A 21052-nucleotide genomic window follows, 5' to 3' on the forward strand; every position below is an offset into this window, starting at 1 on the left:
CAGGACCCAGGACCGGGATTTGAACCGGGGCAACCTGCTTGCTAAGAGGCAGCAGCTCTACCAACTGCACCACCGTGCTGCCCTTGACTAGTTTATTGTGGGAAAGAAAAAAAAAAATGTTTTAAGCAGTTACATAAGTTTGTTGATTTTTGTCCCCTGAGAAACAAGACTGGTCATAAAGCTAAAGGACGACATAAGAGTGAAAGTTACACGAGGCACAGTTTTTCTTTTAAATGAACAATATTCAGTATTTGATGAGTTTGAGGTTTACAGCCAAATATTCAGCACTCATTTCTGTGAAACTTTAAGTTCCTCTGAGGTTAACCCTCGTTGTTCTCAATCTGACATTTGTGCAAATAGCTAAGAATCAAACAAACACTAATATTATTACAACTGTGCCAGAAACTTTTTATTACTGTAAAAGTTTTTTTTTTCTTTAGTTAGGAGTAAAAAAAACACCTGAAGATAAATCTCTACCTTCTTATTTTTCTTTTAGAGCTACATGAAGAGGCAAGGAAGAGACGACACCAGCCTCTCCCTCTCTTCTCCAACAGGGAGCAGCAGTGGGCAGGTCTACAATGACTACCAGAAGGTGGCTTTTAAGATGCATCCTGGGAGTGGTTCCCACACCAGAGACCACCTCACAACACCAGACGGTGTTCCTGACATTAACCCACAACACCAGGAACAAAAGTTCAACATAAGAGACGAGCTGTTTCACAGGAACACCGCTCTGATGGTGGATTCAAGCAGCCAAGTGTGCCTGGGACCAGATGACAACTCCACAGACCCACACGAGTCACTGACAGAGTCATCCACTATAACCTTTGTAGATGCCTACACTACAGAGGAGTCTGTGGAGAACCACAGTCTCCACGGGGCCGGCGTGACTTACCCCAAAGAGATTGTGCTGATAGATGACGATGAAAATGGGGACATGTCATTGAGAGAGAAAACGGTGACAGATCTATCTGTTCTGGAAGGAAGAGCAGCTGATCTGGTGTGTGGGAGGCTGCTGTCCACCTCCAGCGGCTCTCTGTCGGAGTGGAAGGACGACCGTTCAGCTCGTGAAGACCCTCCACCTCAGGAGGTGCAGATGAAGCGCTGCTGTGGCTGCACTCTGCTGTGACCGAACAGAAGTTTAAAACCTCCACGAGGGACTTCATGCAAGATGTTGTACTTTGAAGGCTCAGGTGAACTCCATTTTTGTTCAGCAAAATTGGAAGGAAAGACGTTTTATGGCAACGACTTTTTGCCAAAATGAAATATAAAAAAGCTAAAAATGTCAACCACAAATGTGCTTCAGTACAACTGAGCTGAAGGTGTGTGAAGGGAATATGATATTTATTGATTTGCTTCATGATACATTCAATATTATACAATCAATCAACTTTATTTATACCAGTAGGTAGATTTTGTTTACAAGGAAGTGAGTCAGCTTTTTGTTTTTTTTAATCTACTACACTACAGGGGGAGGGGAGCGCAAACGCGTTGGGGCCTCCTGTGGCTGTCGTTTTCGGCACGGGGCTTTTGGGTTTGGGGTGCCTTCCTGAGGTGGGGGGTTCCTTTGTGGGCTAGTTAGTCTTCGTTAGTGGTGTCCCCTCTGAGAACTGTCACCACATTGCTAACTTCCTGTTTGGTTATCTTGAGCTCCTTGACTGCCCCCTTGGTCACTGTTCCAGCCCGCTGTTCACTGAGTTGTACGCCCAGTCTAAAGAACCAAGAGGTCGAGATGCTGGCAATGGCACCATATTGGGCGATGTTGGGCGATGTTGGGCTCAACGATGCTTACCATCCCAAGAGAAATGGTGTACATGTTAGAGTAAGTACCTGGACTGTACCCAAAGGCATCAGGAGTATTAATAAAGCACAGGAAAGGTGCTTCGGGGCCCTTTGCCCAGTACAGCTCCAGTAGGTGAAGCACAGTCAAGATCTCAGTAGAGAGGGCGTTCAGTCCAAGGGCCGGAGAGCTGGTGAGGACAAGATGACAATTCACATGGTCAATCCCAGTCATTCCCGTGTTGCAGATAAACTGAGCGGCTTGGTTAATTGCAGACGCAATCTCTCCACCGCTGACGCCAGCCCACTCAGCGTCCATGAAAATGTGGACCATTCTGGATCTTAGGTTGTAACTTACTTGATTCATCAAGATAGCAAGGTCTAGTGCCATAATCCCTCGTCCGTTGATGGAGCCGCTCTCGACTAGTATGGAGATCTTCCTGTTCCCATAGGCAGCCGCCTCACTGGGATTTGTCACAGATTTGGCAGCAATGAAGAAAAGATGGCGGATTGCCCCAGCATAGGAGCTGATGGTACATGCATTCTCGGACAGAGCAAGTGCATCAAAATCAATGGCGGTGAACCTGGAATTTTGGATGAGATAGCCAACAATGGCCATGTATTCATCGAAGATGAGTTTGGCCTCGTTGTTGGTGCTGTCGAGGACGATGATGTCATTGTTGATCTTGAAAATGATGATTTTAATGGAGAAGTTGTGGGCTTTTGCTATCTTCTTTAGAGTAGCAACAGGACTGTTCTCGCCTACATCCAGGAAAGAGAGAAGGAATCCTGCAACGGTGTACCCAGGGACCTTCGCCAAAATCACAATGGCAGATAAGAGGATGATTACGCCAGCCCAATAACTGTTGTTTTTTGGACTCTTGATGACAAAGCACATCATCTGTTCAGCCTCGGAGGTGTTGGAGCCTTGGCCGGACGCCCCTGGTTTGGCTATTTGGAGTAGTTTGGCGTGAACCATGTTTGGAGAATTGGCAAGCATGTTTTGAAAGATGTTGGTAGATGCCTTCCTGAATCGCGATCGGGGATTGAATGCAATGATATAAACTTTGATCGTCGGAAGTGAGTCAGCTTTCTTTCCATAACCAAGACCTATGACATACATTCAATAAACACAAAAAAGATTAAAAGTGACCAGGTACTCAATATTTTAGGATAAACAAAACCTTCCCCAACTTAAGAACAACGTCATCATCTATCCATCCATTATCTTTACCCGCTTCTTCCTTTTGGGGTGATGGGGGTCACTGGTGTCCATGTCCAGCAGTCACTGTGTGAGATGCGGGGTACACCCTGGACAGGTCTCCAGTCCATCACAGGGACCCATAGAGACAAACAAGACAAACAACCGTTCACTCTCTCTCTCACACCTAGAGACAATTTAGAGTTACCAGTCAGCCTAACATGCATGTTTTTGGTCTGTGGGAGGAAACTGGAGTATCTGGAGAAAACCCACGCATGCACGGAGAGAACATGCAAACTCCACCCAGAAAGGCCCTGAGCCAGGATTTGAACCCGGGTGACCTGCTCGCAGAGAGTCAGCATCTCTACCAACTACGCCACCGTGCTGCCCAACATCATATCAAGATTAAAAAGAGACCAGATAGAATCATAAAATGAGATAAAACAAGATAAAATGTTAAAAGAATAATGTTAAAGCTGTGCTAAATTGAACTGAAGAAACGGATCACAGCAGGAACAGAGCTGGTTTAAAACACTTGGTTTTACATTTCAGTACAGAGTATCTACATCCTGACGGAGGAGCCTGAACCGGCAGTGTAGAGGATGAGACCCGTCTTAAAATGGATCCAGATCCTCTGTACCTGTCTGGACTACAGTTGCATCTGTCCTGTCAACTTAATGGACCACTTCACTATTTGGTTCAGACAGTTCTTGCTTTTGAGAGAAAGATTGCTGAACCAGGACACTAAGCAGATAGATAAAACCGATTCAATAAATGCACAATAAAACAGTCAACAGAGTTTTGTCGAAATTAAAGGACAGTTTTCTGAGGACAAACTGGAGCTTGTTCCTTTTTCATAAACAGCTTCACAGTTTGCCTCAAAGGTCAGATTACTGTCAATGACTGTAGCAAGATATTTGTGTGTATCAACACGTTCCACTGTCTGACCCTTTATAGAAGTAATTTCCTGTGCCTGAGGGCGTTTTCTAAAATCAAAAAGCACGTCACCAACATTCATTAATCCAGGTATAAATCCAACAATGTTCAGTCAGGTCATCTGGACGGTTTATTTTGTTGTTGAGACGTTTTGTCCTTCATCTGAAGGACTTCTTCAGTCTGAGTAGCCACCAAACCAAATTAAATCCCACAAACAGCTCACTCCCAGAGAGGAAATAAACCGTTTGCTGGCGATAAGATGGCCTCCGGGGCCCGACCTCTCCCCCGTCAACTCCTCTAAGGCAGCCATGCTAATGTGGTTCAAAACACCAAAGTTCATGCTCATTAATCCACTCTGGGAGTGAGCTGTTTGTGGGATTCAGTTTGGTTTGGTGGGTTCCTCAGAGTGAAGAAGTTCTTAGGATGAAGGACGAAACACCTCAGCAACAAAAGAAACCATCCAGACGACCTGACTGAACATTGTTCAAGAAGCTTGTCCTAAAAAAAAGTTTTGTAAGCTCAATCATCCAGGTAGATAATAAAAAAAAGGTTAAATCATGTCATCTGGACCTGTTTCTTTACGTGAAGAAAGCTTTCATCCCCCATCCAGAGGACTTTGTCAGTCTGTGGCCTGCCAACCAGATCTGTCCCATAAGTAGCCTTCATTGCTGTGTTTCAAGCCAACCTCCTGTTGGAATCTCAGAAGCAGGCTTTAACACGTGCACACCCATCTGAAACCACCAATCATCATTAACAACAATCAAGTGTTTTAGACCAGGTGGCCAACTTGCTACTCACAGAAACAGCCTGAGGACAACCAAGGCCAAAATGGTTCAGAAAAAAGTTTTGTAAGCTCAGTAATACAGATAGATAACAACAAAAATGGTTAAATCATGTCATCATATCATAAAAACACTTGATTGCTGTTAATGATGATTGATGATGATTAGCAGCTGTTACCAAAGTGCTTAACATTCTCACTCTCTTTGTTCTGTTCCTTACAAAGTTTAAAACCCAGGCCACAAGAATAAAACCTGCATCAAACTCTAGAAGCCTCTCTGCTAAAAGGTGAGGGTGAATGTTGTTAAAAGCAGACAAACATCAGTGAAGAAAAGCTGTGCATATGTTCCCTTGCCCTCCAGATGGTTTAAAAGCAGGCTCTTTAAAGTGACTGGCGTCCTCGACTCCTCGGTGTGGTCTGTGAACAAACTGCAGAAGTTCCAGGTCATTCTCAGTTTTCTTTAAGACTTCAGACTTCACCAGTTTTTCAGAAGTTTTCATCAGAATGGACATCAATGCAACGAGTCTCAACTCATTAGGGTTTTAGGGCAGTTAGTTTTGGGAACAGGGACAATCACAGCATCCTTCCAGCCTCTTGGGACATGCAGTCTGTAAAGACCTGTTACAAATCTAATCAAAGACCCCAAGTCCCTGACTTGTTACTGCATAGAGGAAAACACCTTCAGAATAGCAATGTGTTCATGATTAAAATGATGATTTTCTTCAAGTTTGTGGCTCACTTCCTGCATCTCTTTGCCAAAATCAAAAATATCTAAATGAGATTAAAAACAGTTCAGAGCAGTTGCGCGTTCAAAGTCCTGAATCAAAACCTTCTAAAGTGACAGTGCTTTGGATTTTTGGGTTACTTATACCAGCTATGGCTGTCATGCTGGACCTGGCAGAGCCAAGTTTAGTGGCAGCCAGTTTGTTTTCCAGTTTTATTTTTGTCCCATTTTGCCTTTAAAATGTCTATTTTCAGCTCCTTGGCTGTGTGCAAAACAGTGTCTGAACCTGATTTAAAAGCACACCTCATAGCAGGTAAATACATTTTATAGATTTTTCAACACAGGGCTTGTTGTTTGGGAGGATTTTGACCTTCTTGCTTGGTATAATCATATCTCTGATGAAGGCCATATATGAATAAATGACATCTGTGAGTTCATCTAGATCCCCACCACATGCCTCTACAAGCATGTTCCAGTCTGTGCTATCATAACAGTCCTGCAAGCACTGCATAGACTCCTCAGTCCAGAGTCCTTCACATGTACTTTTCCCTTTTTAAAACAGTTTTGCATGCTTGTAAAAGGTGGATTCAAGTGTGATCACCACTGCCCAGAAGGGGTAGAGGAAAAGCTCTATAGGCCTCCTTCACTGACCCATAACAGACATCAGTAGTCTTATACCACCTGGTGGGACAAGATGCATACTGGGCAAAACTGGGGAATGTCATTTTGAGGGAAACATGGTTAAAATCCCCAAATACAGAGTTCAGGGCATCAGGCGAAGCAGACTGAAGTCTTTGCACAACATCAGAAATAGTTCTACAGGCAGACGATGCGCTGGCTTTTGGGTGAATATATCCAACAGTGATAAAAAAGCTGAGGGAACTCACGGGGCAGGTAAAAGGGCAGCAAGGACACTGATAAAAGTTCCACATCAGGAGTACAGATGTGCTCTCTCTGAGGCACACAATCTTAGGTTGATGTAGAGACACACCCCACCCCCTTGAGTTTTCCCCGTTACCTCCATGTCTCAGTCCAAACGATGCAGTGCCCGAAGCCACTGACTGACAGGCCTTCATCCTTGTCGTGCTCTGTTAGCCAGGTCTCAGTGAACGCCATCACACAGCAGTCTTTAAAATCCTTTAGGAAGCAGACATTTCCCTGGAGCTCATCAACTTTATGGCTGAGGGACTGGACATTCACAAGAATCATGGAGGGTAGTGGAATCCAGTTAAGTTGCAGTCTCAGCTGTAGCTGGACGCCTCCTCGCTTCCCTCGTTTTGGCCTTCCACGCTCCCGCGCTCCGTCATAAGATTAGTTCTTGTCTCAAAATGAGGTCTGGTATTTGTGGCGTGATGTCTGACACGACACGTCAGGCGACCTCACACAATTCAGCTTTAGCAACTCATTTCTGCTGTATTGCGACACGAAAACATAAAAACCAACGTGACACCGACGCAAAGACGCTTCAACTCAGTCTCACTGTTGGTTGCAGCGTGCACATGCACCCATTTATTTTACCATGTTAATAATCTTAACAATCATTACATTACTTTAAGGTCATTGTGAATGGCCCCTGATGAGTTTGTATAAAGCAAACCTTTTCATTCCAGGACATGAGAACGGGTCAGAAACTCTGACAGGACAAGGCATGGATAAGTTCTGTACTTGTGATCCCTTCACTCTCTGTGAGTCTGGCTGTTCTCCAAACCTTTGTAATAAATTTCATGAAGTCTACACCTGATTGCTTGTGAATCGTTTTTTTTCTATGACAGGTGACCCCCTCCCTCTCGGTTTTCAAGTCCCGTTTAAAAACCCACTACTATTCAGTGGCTTTCAACACCAGATGATCTGTGTTTTGATCCTGTACGCTCCACACTGGTTTGTCATCATTGCATCTTTTTTATGTCTATACTCTGATTTACTTCATTTTGTATATTGCTTTGTGCTTTACCAGTTTGTTTCTGTCTGTACAGCACTTTGGTTGGCCTTGTCGCTGTTTTAAGTGCTTTATAAATAAAATGGTATGGTATGGTATGGTATGGTATGGTATGGTAAAATATTAGCCTTAATTACCATTGTGAACAGTTTATGCCACCACTAACCATAACTAATATACATCTCTATTTCAATATGGTCGTTCCCCTCATTACTCAAATTTATGGTTAAAAACAAAAACAAAAAAAGGATTTTGTTTTCATAAAACCACATCTGTAGGTTATGTTCAACCCAGTGTAGACAAAATGTTGCATTTTTATTTGTTTACACGTTGATCACCCGTTCAGACTCTTGTGTTACTTTTAGATGAGTTTGTCTTCGTTTGTCACATCTACATTTTAAACTACTGGTTGTGTTCACCACTTGTTGCGTGCTGTTCTTTTTGTTGTGTTTAATTTCCTGAATGTGACTTTATATCATCAGCCACAAGTTAAGCAGACACTTCTCTGAAGTTATTCATATAATTTTGTTTCTAAAAATGGCACGTCATGGAGGTGAGTCAGAGGGAGACTTTGTAATAAAGAACTGGTGCTAACGTGAAATAAACTTTAACAATAAAATTGTCCTTATTCTTTGGGTATTTATTAACAGGATCAATCCATCTTTAACACCGGACTCTGACAGGAAACCAAGTGTAGCTTTAACTCGTAGAAATCACTGAAGTTTGGTGAGAGAACGGGTCATTTTGACCCAAGGGCAGCAGGAGGGTTATCACTGTCCCACACAGTTTGTGTTGCAGCTGAACAGTAACTCCTGTAGTAGATTAATCAGACTGCTGTACTATTTACTTCATGTTTTTGTCAGTGACGATGCTGTATCATCACATATTTTATAGAAAAATCAACATAAAAGTTCATTCTTAAATTGTTTATTTAACTTTAGTTTTTTCAGAAGCTTCAAAATGAAAGGTTTCAGTAAATAGTGTAATTATTGTACAAACCGGATTCCAAAAAAGTTGGGACACTAAACAAATTGTGAATAAAAACTGAATGCAATGATGTGGAGATGGCAAATGACAATATTTTATTCGTAATATAACATGACAGATCAAAAGTTTAATCTGAGTAAATATAACATTTTAAAGGAAAAACATGTTGATTCAAAATTTCACAGTGTCAACAAATCCCAAAAAAGTTGGGACAAGTAGCTATTAAGTGACTGGAAAAAGGAAATTGAGCATATAACGAACAGCTGGAAGACCAATTAACACTAATGAGGTCAATTGACAACATGATTGGGTATAAAAAGAGCTTCTCAGAGTGTCAGTGTCTCTCAGAAGCCAAGATGGTAAGAGGATCACCAATTCCCCCATTGTTGCGCAGAAAGATAGTGCAGCAATACCAGAATGGTGTTACCCAGCGTAAAATAGCAAAGACTTTTAAGTTATCATCATCAACCGTGCATAACATCATCAAAAGATTCAGAGAATCTGAAACATTCGCTGTGCGTAAGGGTCAAGGACGTAAAACTCTACTGGATGCTCGTGATCTCCGGGCCCTTAAATGTCATTGCACCTCAAACAGAATGGGCTCAGGAATACTTCCAGAAAGCATTGTCAGTGAACACAATCCACCATGCCATCCGCTGTTGCCAGCTGAAACTCTACAGTGCAAAGAGGAAGCCATTTCTAAGCAAGCTCCACAAGCTCAGACATTTGCACTGGGCCAGGGGTCATTTAAAATGGAGTGTGGCAAAATGGAAGACTGTTCTGTGGTCAGATGAGTCACGATTTGAAGTTCTTTATGGAACACTGGGACGCCATGTCATCCGGACCAGAGTGGACAAGGATATCCCAAGTTGTTATCAACGCTCTGTTCAGAAGCCTGCATCACTGATGGTATGGGGTTGCATGAGCACTTGTGGCATGGGCAGCTTGCATGTCTGGAAAGGCACCATTAATGCAGAGAACTATGTTCAGGTTCTAGAACAACATATGCTCCCATCTAGATGTCATCTCTTTCAGGGAAGACCCTGCATTTTTCAACACGATAATGCCAGACCACATTCTGCAGCAATCACAACATCATGGCTACGTAGGAGAAGGATCCGGGTACTGAAATGGCCAGCCTGCAGTCCAGATCTTTCACCTATAGAGAACATTTGGCGCATCATAAAGAGGAAGGTGCGACAAAGAAGGCCCAAGATGATTGAACAGTTAGAGGCCTGTATTAGACATGAATGGGAGAGCATTCCTATTTCTAAACTTGAAAAACTGGTCTCCTCTGTCCCCAGTCAGAGTTGAGTGTTGTAAGAAGAAGGGGGGATGCCACACAGTGGAAAAAATGGACTTGTCCCAACATTTTTGGGATTTGTTGACGCCATGAAATTTGGAAACAACAGATTTTTCCCTTAAAATGATACATTCTCTCAGTTTAAACTTTTGATCTGTGATTTGTTCTATTCTGAATAAAATATTAGATGTTGGCACCTCCACATCATTGCATTCAGTTTTTATTCACAATTTGTTTAGTGTCCCAACTTTTTTGGAATCCTGTTTGTAGAAACCCTTTAGACAAAAGCTTTATTTTAAATGAAGTGGTTCTTTTTATGAAAAGTTACATGACATTTTCAGTCGCCAGCTCTTGACTGCCAACTGAGCCAGCAACAAGGGAGTGGTGGTGCAGAGGTTTGAGAAGCTGAGCATGTGAGTCAGAAGTCACAAGTTTGAATCCTCGGAGCGTTACAACAAAATTTGTTTGGGATGGTAAATGGTAAATGGACTGTACTTTTATAGCGCCTTTCTATCTTATTTCAAGATGCTCAAAGCGCTTTACACTACAATCTGTGCCTCATTTACCCATTCATACAGCTCTATACTAGATCTCTACAAAGCTAATTGAACAAATCATTCTAAAGAGACTAATCAGTGCTTTAGATCACATTCATACACTGATGGGACACACATCAGAGGCAATGAGGGGTTCAGTGTCTTGCCCAGTGACACTTCGACATGTGACTGCTGGTGGATTTAAAACCCCAACTCTCGCATTGGAGGACGACTGCTCTAACCACTCAGCCACAGCCGCCCCATGTTGGTGTCCCCTACATCTGCCTCCACCCTCATCTGCCCCACTGGGAGTCCTTGAGCAAGGCCCTTAAGCCCGAGCTGCTCCCCGGGCATCTTTGATGACAGCCTCCTGCTCAACTTGTGGTTTGTTGAATGTTCTGACAGGAAGGGCATCCGGCCTAGAAACAAGTGCCAAATCTTCATGCAAGTTCGCTCGACGTGGCAACCCCTGAGGACGTGGTCAGTCGAACGAGAGAGAGAGAAATAAACTGAGCCAGCAAGTTCTGTTTGCAAGAGCTACTTTAGGTAGAAGTTCACATTATTTGAGTTTGATCAAGAAACGGTTCCTTCATCATCATTTATTTGAAATGTTTCCACTGTTATCAGAGAGCTTCACCCTTCACATCTTAGATGACACTGGACAAAAACCAACATACCATATAGTTCTACCATGTCCCGCTGTTCAGTTGAGGGTGGGAGTGGTAATTGAAGGGGGGGAGGCAGGGTCTAGTGCTCAAGAAACTGGCGCGGGTCCATATCTTACTGGTGTGAGTGACAGCAAAACCCCAGTTAGGACCCTGCTGGGCTGAGAGATAGGAGCTCACCAAGCTTATCTCCAACTCCCACAACTCACCACTTTATTACACCCCCCCCCCCCCCCCCCAAACACACACACACACACACACACCTCTGTCATGGACCCTGTAGTTAAGCACGGGAGGATGTTGGTGTCATTAGTATAAAACAACGTTTAAAACAACACTTTTGTTTCATTCAGCCTTTATTTCATCAGGTTAGTCTCGTTGAGTCACGAGGACTCATTTTCCAGAGAGACCTGTGAAACGACACTCTTGACTACAGTGGTGATGATGGTGCTCGTCAGCTTTTCATCAGCAGTTAAATGTAAACTGTTCTGTTAAAAATAAAAAGCATTTAGAAATTAGAGGTCTAAGACGGCTTGAAGACAACTCACCTGCTGCCCTCCAGTTTTCAACTATCAACCTAATGTTGAGACAAATCTACATTTTTTTTTTATCTGATCTGTGCAATCCTGTAACATCTTCTGACATCTGTTAGTTCTCAGTTTGTAGTGTGGATGACTCTCAGCTACTACCACGCCAAAACTTAACTCAGTATCTCTAAATGTGAGTTATAGCCACCATAAAGGTTGATCCACTGTGGCAGCCGTCTTAAACTGGACTGACTGCAGGAGTTATTCAGTTGTAGATGTTTATCCAATGAGTTTTCAGGTGTTCATGAGATATTTTACTAACACTCATATATTCTGACTAAAATGATCATCACAATTTGGCCTCCAGCAGCAGGCAGTAATTAAAATGTTGTTTAAAAAGTGTGAAATACAGAAACAAAATTTTCCTTAAACATACATTAACATAGACATTAAACATACATAAAAGTGGACATGTACCTAAGACTGTTTCTTTTTTAGCAAACACCCCCCCCCCCCCCCCACACACACACACACACCCACCCCCAGGTTTGCCCCAAATATAGCCTTTATCAGATACCACAGCATGAGTGTGCAGTTTAGCAGAGTGAGCAGAAACCAATCGTCAGACGTGAGCGAGTGGACCACAGAATGACGGATGGAGCCGCAGGAACAGCAGCCATCTGTAACCATTGAGAAAAGGAGTCGTTCTCAGCGTGACCTCATCTCACCCACTCTCAGCCTCCCCTGGTTATCAAACACCCTCAGTGCCACAACGGTCCATGAGAAGGAAGCACCAAAATAAAGAAGGAAGGGGTGAGGGGGTGTAGTGAGGACAGCTGCTGGCAGCTTCTCAGGGAAGATGGATGAAAGAAACGGAAGAATGATTTTTGTATTTTTGCTCATTGGATGTTCAGGTGATATTCACACAACTATTTGTTGATTACTATAAATGTCCATTTTATGAATTCTTATACGTCACAGAGCTTTAGTTATTGGTGGAACCAGCTTTCTAGATGATCCTCCTTTTCTTCAGGTTTTCTGGCAGAGGGACAAACTCTGCTGGACGTGTGTTCAACCTGCCACACTAACGCCACGTGCGAGGACAAGTCAGACGGCTCGGGCAAAGTTTGCAACTGCAAGTATGGTTTTGTTGGAAATGGAAGAACCTTCTGTCAAGGTAGGAAAAAAAGCTTTTAATATATGTAATATACTGTAGAATGGAAAAACGTGTTCATTCTTACAAAGCAAAACAAAGATTATGCATTTGTTAATCACGATTAAAGTAGATATCTCATGGCAATACAGACGAATAAAAGCAATTCAAAACTCTTGTGATTTCTACAGAACTTAAAATTTCTTGTTTGATTTATACACCAACATGTTTGTTTCTTGTGCGTATCACACTTCACATATCTTACTGACTTTCATTTTATCTGAGTTCAGAAGTTTCTCTTTAAAACTGGAAGATTCTTTTTATTTGTCCCATCTCCCAGTGTCCCAACACTGAAAACCAAAACCAGATGCTCCAGTCACTCTGCTGTCCAATATGACTCCTATTTTATTTAGCACGTCTTCTTGAGTCTCGTCAGGGAGTGAGTGGCAGGTGTGTGGTTACCATGGTGATGATAATGAGCCACTGACAGTAGATTTAGCCTCTTCTGATGTTACAGTAAAACCTCCCTTTGTTTTCCCCAAACTCTAAATTCAAAACTTTCTTCTCAAATTCCATTCACAAAACCTCAAATTCTCTTCACAAAACCCAAACTTTCACACTGAAACAGTTGCTCACATGCTGCAAAACTGTAGGCACTACTACACATCATCCACACTACAACAAAAGAACTGAAAACACAAGGTTCAGGGCGTGATGTTCTTTTTTTAATATGGAAGTACACCACACACACACACACCACAATCATTGGGCGGCATCATGTCATCGAGCTGGGTCGGCCCGCAGGACCTCGTTGACATCACAGGCAATATTGTCCCTCGCCAGGCAACGTGGGAAGAATGCCTTGGTATTGCCGGATCCAGCCTTGGAATGCCTCCACAACCGCATCATCACAGGCCAGGTCCATAGCCCTGAGAAGGTTCTCTCTGGTGTAAGGTTGGCAGTCATAGACCTTCCACCTCCATGACGAGAAAAACTCCTGTATAGGGTTTAGGAAAGGTGAGTAGGGTGGCAGACAGACATTCAGAAATTGATGGTTGATTATGAACTACTCTCTGATCTGGTTGGTACAATGTGATGGAAACTAATATTGTTCCAAATGGAATGATCTGCATGCCCAGGATTCTGTTGCTCGCTGTCATGGAGGGTGTCTCTTAGCTTTCCCAGGAAGGTGAGGAGACGTTGAGTATTGAATGAGCTGAGGACAGCATGCTGGTGGACATGCCCTTCAAAACTCATGGCAGCTCAAATAATGGTTACCCCAACGTTGGCCAGGAACATACACTGTATGATAGCTCTTTGGCCAATGATGTTATGGCTTCTTCTTTGTTTCATGAGGTTGAAGCCAGCCTTATCCAGGAATATGTACTCTTGAGGTCTGTCCATAGAGTCCAACCGGAATATCCTCTGAAAATGAAGTGTTTTCATGTGTTTAGAATGACAGTCAATATACTAGTACAGTATTGTCCAGTAACATGGTAAGCCACTGAGCAACACGGTAAGTGCACCCACTGTACACTAAACTGTATACATGGATGTATACTTGCACATACTGGAAACATAGATCTTTGATTCCATCCGAGTTGCGCGCAAAGGGTACCCTATAAGTCTGCTTCATGCACACCCATTGGCTCTAGAGAATTCTGTCCATGGTGGTCAAGCTGACATTGTCAGTGTTTACAAAGCTGACATTGCCAACAATGACCATGTCCTTGATTTCTCTGAGTTTGATTGTGTTGTTCCCCAATGAGGGCTTCTTGTGCTGGTGTAAGTATGGCAACCCTCCCACCTCCATGTGGTATTCTTTCAACTCTAGAGAAACAAACATGCATTTACATAACCAAACATGTACTCTAAAGAGACATGCATTCGATAAAAACCTCAATGGACATGCTTCACAATCTATTTGTACAGCAGAGATACTGGGATGAACCTTCTCCATTATACTGCAAATATGTACTGTAGTGACCAACAGCAATACAGTACAGTACCTGTTGTGTTCTCTGAATGCCAAGATAATGGTGGCCACTGAGAACCTCAGATTTGGACAGATTCTTTGTCTTGCTTCAGCCATTGACATGCCATGGACAATGACATGGTTAATGACTGTTGCTCTCATCTCAACCGTAATGACGGTGCGTGGTCAACTTGACCCCCTCCTCTTCATCCTCGGCCTGCTCCTCTCCCTCCTCTGACTCAAACTTCTCTTCCTCTGTCTCCGTCCATCGTGGTAGTTTGGAACCTTCAGCAAACTGTGCAGTCGGGACTAGGTGTTGTCACATCATTTGCAACAAGCGTCTTCAATTTTGAGTCATGTTTAATGAATGAAGCCAGGTGTGTTTGTTGTGTTTAAGTATTGCTGAGTGTGTCCTGTCATTTTGTATTACATGAGCTTTAATGTGAAAGTGCGAACAGGGTTTTTTGCAACTTGTGTTTTAGCAAGACAAAATGTATTTGGAGTTATGAGAATTAAGGCTTTATGAATTATGTCCATGTGAAACGTGTTCATAGTTTTGACAAACAAGGATAGTTTTATTATGTGTGTATAGGAAGTGGTCACTTGGTTTAGAAAATTGGGTTTTGTGTTTTAGCAAATGCGGAAAAACTGTAAAAATTAAATGTCAGCTGTTTGTGAGCGTAGATTATTACAAGAGTAAAGTCGCAAATTACTACTGGACTTTTACCGGTGGACTTTAAAGAAGAAAGTTCATGTTTGTTGCATTTGTAAAGGAAATAAGGCTGAAAACTAGAGACTGTGTTGTGTTGCGTTATGGTGTGTTGTATTGTATTGTGTTATGGTATGTTTTAGTGTGTAGTTTGTTGTGCTTTGTGTGGCGGTGTGGCTTGTTGTGTGTTGTTGTGTTGTGATTGTGTTGTGGTGTGTCTGTCTGTGTTGCTTTCATATCCTCTCTAACCCCAGCCACTTGGGGCAGATGGTGGCCTGTCCTGAACCTGGTCCTGCTGGAGGTTTCTTCCTGTTAAAATTGAGTTTTTCCTTTCCACTGTCACCAGTGTGCTGCTCAGGATGGGAGGTTGCGACAAAGTGGAGATTTGATGCAATCTTTATTCATTCAACCTTTATTTAGACAGGGCAATCCCATTGAGCCTCGAGGACTCATTTACTGCTGGCTATTACCACACTATAATGTTTTAGACATTTTATGCCGATGTATGAAGAATGTGTCCAACACCTTGGCCTACGCTGAGGATGACAAAGAAATCCACTGTCTTTTGGACGTATACATACTGTATCACTAACAAGCTGAACGAATATAGAAATTAATGCTTAACATACAGGCAACTTATCCAGAACTGGTCCCTGGTAAATACAGAATTTATACAAGTGTATGACTGTGTTTTTGGCCCATGCAGATCTTATGATCGATGTTAGTGTAACTCATGCAGCATGTTGGAGTGTAACATTTACATTACATCAGATATAAAACGTGCAGCTCTCTGCACCTCCATCATTATGCCTCAGAAGAAATTAAATAAATCTGTAATCAGGGAAGTTGACACAAGGGATTGTGGCCACCCCCAAAATACTTAGTTGTTATCACAGTCACATCTTCCGTACCTGTGGTGATAGTTCTGTACCTCATGGATCCAGCCTTATATGCAGTTGAACCCCAAAACATTGACAAATATGTTGTAAGTTATAAACACATTCAGTAAGTATAGGGTAAGTATAGAGAATATGTCAATATACATTGTGGAAACGTCTGATATAAGTTACATGCACGTGCACAGTTGCCTGGCTGGTTTCAGACGTAAGTCAACTTACGAGTTACTTAACTTGTGCATAAATTCCTGTCACATGCCTGTAACTTACTGTATGTCTAACTTATTAGCAACACGACGGCATATGCTGAAACTTTTGTGCATGTACAAAATATTTGTCTGGCATCGCCATACAACAAGCATATGTATATCAGCATATGCTTAACTTATTCAAAACTTACACCTAACTTGTGTGACGTAAAACAGCGTGTTTGCCTTTCTTTTCACACGCTGATGCTGTACGTCACTGTGTGACAGCCTCCTAAAATAGACTTTTTTTACTAATTGGCTTTTTTTAAATACCATACCATTTTATTCATAGAGCATTTAAAACAGCGATAAGGCCAACCAAAGTGCTGTGCATGTAATGCAATGTATGCAAATGTTTTTGTATGATCATAACAAGGTTAAGTCAGATCATCTGGACGGATTCTTCTTCAACATAGAAGAATCCGTCCAGATGACCTGACTTAACCTTGCTAGATTTTTCCACCTAGATTATTGCACATGCATCAGGACGTTTGGTTCTCTGAGACATTTGTTGTAGACTGATGGTATTTAAATAAAGCGAGTTCATGGGTTTTGTTTAAGTTCTGGAAATTCTGCAGACAACTAGTAAACCTGCCTACAGGGAGCAAAGAGCTGATAACAATAACCTGCGTTATTAGAGTCTGGTGGTTTTTTTGCATCACTTGTCAGAGCTCCGGCCTCAGGGTTTTGCATCAACAAAATAAGTTTTAAAGAATAATTTGGACAGATTTTTAAAACGGCGTCACAGCAGTCAATCTTACACAATGCTTCATCCAACGAAGAGTGAAAACAGTCCACCACATGTTCAATACGAGTTAAAAGACATGCTGGAATCTGGATTAGAATCTTCATTTTCAAAAATAAAAACTATTTTTATTATAAATATTTATAATATTTTCAAAAAAAATTGATAAAACAGTTCAAGGTTGAGAAATATACACCAACTTGAACATTGGATACCCAATCACATTGTATTGTATTCTTACAGCTGCATTGTTACTTTTTTATTTTTTATAGAGGATCAAATAATTTAATCCAATGTCTGAAAAGGACCCGCACATAAATCAGAGCTCATTAAAATCCACTGAAGAACCCGAGAGTACAACTTGTATAAGGAGTACATTCATGATTATCTCTGCTGTGTGTGTGTGTTTCAGACAAAGATGAGTGCCAGATAGGAGCCATTAAGATCTGTGGGCAGCACACTACATGCCACAACACCTACGGTAGCTACTACTGCACCTGCTTGGCTGGCTACAGCCCTTCTAACAACATGGCTGTCTTCATCCCAAATGATGGAACCCACTGCCAAGGTGAGCCGAACCTTTCTAGTTGGAAAGACTTCAAACAGTGAGTGCAGAGACAGAGACGTCTTCATCAGTTAGGACCTTCATATCTGTGAAACAATCCTGACAAGGTCAATCTGGTTGTCATATAGATTAAAAATCTGCCTTTGTTTTTGCAGATATCAACGAGTGTGAGATCACCGGGCTGTGTGGAGCAGGAGGTCAGTGCAGAAATGTGGAGGGCAGCTTTGACTGTAGCTGTCAGATGGGATACCAGGTCCACGGAGGAGCTGAGCCATTTCACCCACAAAGAGATGGAGCTTCCTGCAAAAGTAATATATGTGGATAAATTCACTTTTAGACACACTTTTCATATATTACACTTTGTGATGTGTGCATTAAAATACAAGGAATGCCATTCATCTTTGCAAATGCCACAAATGTTTTATTTTATTCAATAAAAATGCTTAAAGGTATTACAAATAGGGTAGAGATGCTAATTTGATGTCATCAACACCGTTCAGAGTGGTTCTGCTAGAATATGGGGGGATTGGATGGATGTAACTCTACTTGCTCCCGTCCCTCTCAGTGGTGGACTGTGGACAGCCGGCTGCAGCCGAGGACACAGTCCTGCTGTCTGTCGCAGGAACCACGTACGGCGGTGTGGCCATGTACGCCTGCGATGAAGGCTTTGTGTGGAGGAGAGGAGAGAACAGCTCTGTGTGTGGAGCTGATGGATCATGGAGAGGACCCTCTTTGGTCTGTGAAGGTAAGGCAACATCTAAACTCCAAGTGTTACGTCTTTTATATCTAAAGAATCTCGTGCGAGTCCTGTAAACGATGCGTAGCTTTTAGTTTTCAGCAGGCGGTAAGAGTTATGATGCAGTCAAGAAGCCAAAGAAACAAGCTCAAGGCTGGGACTTTGTGGAATCTGTTTCATTACAAAATATGAGCAGAATATTTTTATTCACCGAGCCAGCATGACTCAACTGGTTTTTATTACGTAACTCCAACTGGGTGTAAAGATACTATTTCCTGCATCTGCTGGACAAATTGCATTTCAAATAATGTTTTTAAAGGGTTTAAGTACAAAATAAATTATTTTCAGTGCATTTGCTAACTAGCTTAACTCTCTTAACAAAACAAGCCTAACATTTAATTCCAGAAACATCCTCACGAGATGGAGCAATTGTCAAGAAGATAAAGTTCATACAGTAAATGAGCTGCAGAGCTGAGGAAGATTTGTCAGTGATCATTATCTGACAAACACACAGAGTTTCCAGATAAGAACATACCCTGCCCCTTATTGCAAAATCATGTCATTTTAAAATTATATGTCCTAATACAGAAAAAATAACTCAGAAATTTCAACATCTCAAAACTAAAATAGTAAAACGATTCAGAGTCTGGGGCAATCTGTGCAATAAGACCAGATGCCACAGTTGGATCTCTCTGGACTTGGAGTCGTCTTCTTTTATTCTTCCTCATCTGATTGACCATGATTTGGTAAAGCGCACATCTGTTCACAGAAGGCTTTTTATAGCTGACAGAGAACATCAGTGATGAAGAAACAGCCTGCAGAGCTCTGAAACAGGATTGTTGCAAGGCACAGATATGGGGAAAGCTACAAAAACATTTCTGCTGCATTGAAGGTTTCAGTTCTCCTCAAATAGATGTTTGGACTCTGTGGCAGGACTCTGGTCACCCAGCCACACTGAGCTGAACGTGATGAGTTACCTGATGGTCCTGTATAAAGATGGGACTAAATTCCAGAAAGGCAACAAGAACCTCAGGTCTCCACTAAACCAGACATTACAACTCGATTGAATCTTTTCAGAAAAAAACACATGAAAAACCATCTGAAGATCTCCCAAACTGTGAGGAACAAGATTCTCTGAAGACCAAGACTGAACTGTTTGGCCTCAGTTCTGAATGAACTCACCGCTCAGTGAAGCATGGTGGGGAAAGCATCATGCTGTGTTCTTCAGCAGCAGGGAGATTGTTTAGAGCTGAGAGAGCTGGATGGAGTAAAGAACAGAGACAATCTCAGTGAAACCAACAACAAAGCCCATGCTCAATAATCCAGGTATACAATCCAACATTTTCCAGTAAGGTCATCTGGACAGTTTCTTTTTTGGTGCTGAAACGTTTCACCTTCGATCCAGAAGGCTTCATCAGTCAAGGAAACACACAACACAACTGATTCTTCCCCCAACAGCTTCCTCCAAAGTGGAACAAGCCAGTTCTGTGAACTCAGTGAAACCCTGTTCCACAGAGCTCAGTGTCTAAGGGACAACAGTGAGTTCCACACAGAGACCTGAATCCTGTCAAACACTTCTGGAGAGACCTGAAACTGGCCGTCCACAAATGATCCAACTGCACTGAGAAAATCCTCCAGTCCAGATGTGCACAGCTTGTTGCATTAAACCTAAAAAGACTTGATGCTTTGCGTGTGTGTGTTGCCTTTAACACATCTGATTTATCTTTGGGAGGGGAAGTTTAAAGATTCACACAGATGTGCACAACATTGATTAATTCACTGATGACCTGTTTGTGGTACATGTTTTTTGTTTGTTTTTCCCTGTAGAGATCTTGTGTGGAAATCCTCCTTTAATTGACTCCACAGAGCAGGTGTGGAACAATAAATCATCCCCTGGCAGCATTGTGTTGTATTTATGTAAAGAGGGCTTTTATGACAAAGGAGGACTAAATGTATCCATCTGTAATCAAAATGGTCTCTGGACACCTCCAACTTTGTCATGTCAAGGTAATCCAAATGGTTACTGATTTTTGTTTGTTTGTTTGTTTGTTTACAAACCAAAGTATCAGATACATTAAGATACAATGTGGTGGTGTTATTTTACTTATGGGCACAAATCTTAACATGCCTCAGAATCACAAAGATGTAAAAGTTAGACGAGAACATTTGCAGTAGTTGATTAACTTTGCTTTTATAGCAAAATGTCTGAAGACACTTAAGGAAACAAAGAACACAAAAACATCCGAGTCTGAATTAGAAAGCATTATGTTTGAAGTTATCTTGTAAGTTTATGCTTGAAATGAGTTGTTTTGGGGAAATTTTTAAAGAACTGCTAAAGTGATGTCATGGTCATTTTGATGTGGGGGTTCTGTGAAAAATGATGAAGAATTAAACCTCTTACTTGTCGTAGATGGCTCCTTGACTGACCTCATGTTTGTAGAAATAGAGGTTATATAGAACAAGAATGACGAGGCAACAGCTACACTGCAGCCTTTTTCAAACAGCTCCAGTTCAGACATTTCTTGACACAATTTCTGAGAACATGTGAATGATACAACTTACACAATACAAGACGTGAATGGTACAACTTACACAATACAAGAAGTGAATGGTACAACTTACACAATACAAGGAGTGAATGGTACAACTT

The 21052-nt window shown here is 42.0% G+C and overlaps 1 protein-coding gene across 1 annotated transcript in view; it reads left to right on the forward strand.

Moving 5' to 3' along the window:
- Positions 1-12054: 12054 nt before the first annotated feature.
- Positions 12055-21052, forward strand: part of susd1 (sushi domain containing 1) — an 18660-nt gene continuing 9662 nt past the window's right edge. Inside the window, exons 1-6 of the mRNA XM_037680726.1 lie at positions 12055-12289; positions 12409-12552; positions 17514-17669; positions 17822-17974; positions 18232-18411; positions 20230-20409. Of these exons, the coding sequence (XP_037536654.1) occupies positions 12235-12289; positions 12409-12552; positions 17514-17669; positions 17822-17974; positions 18232-18411; positions 20230-20409 (868 nt within the window). The 5' untranslated portion in view covers positions 12055-12234. The remainder of the gene's footprint in view (positions 12290-12408; positions 12553-17513; positions 17670-17821; positions 17975-18231; positions 18412-20229; positions 20410-21052) is intronic.

Source organism: Nematolebias whitei, chromosome 8 (assembly GCF_014905685.2).
Source record: "Nematolebias whitei isolate Nwh7 chromosome 8, NemWhi1, whole genome shotgun sequence".
In the NCBI taxonomy this organism is placed as follows: Eukaryota; Metazoa; Chordata; class Actinopteri; order Cyprinodontiformes; family Rivulidae; genus Nematolebias; species Nematolebias whitei.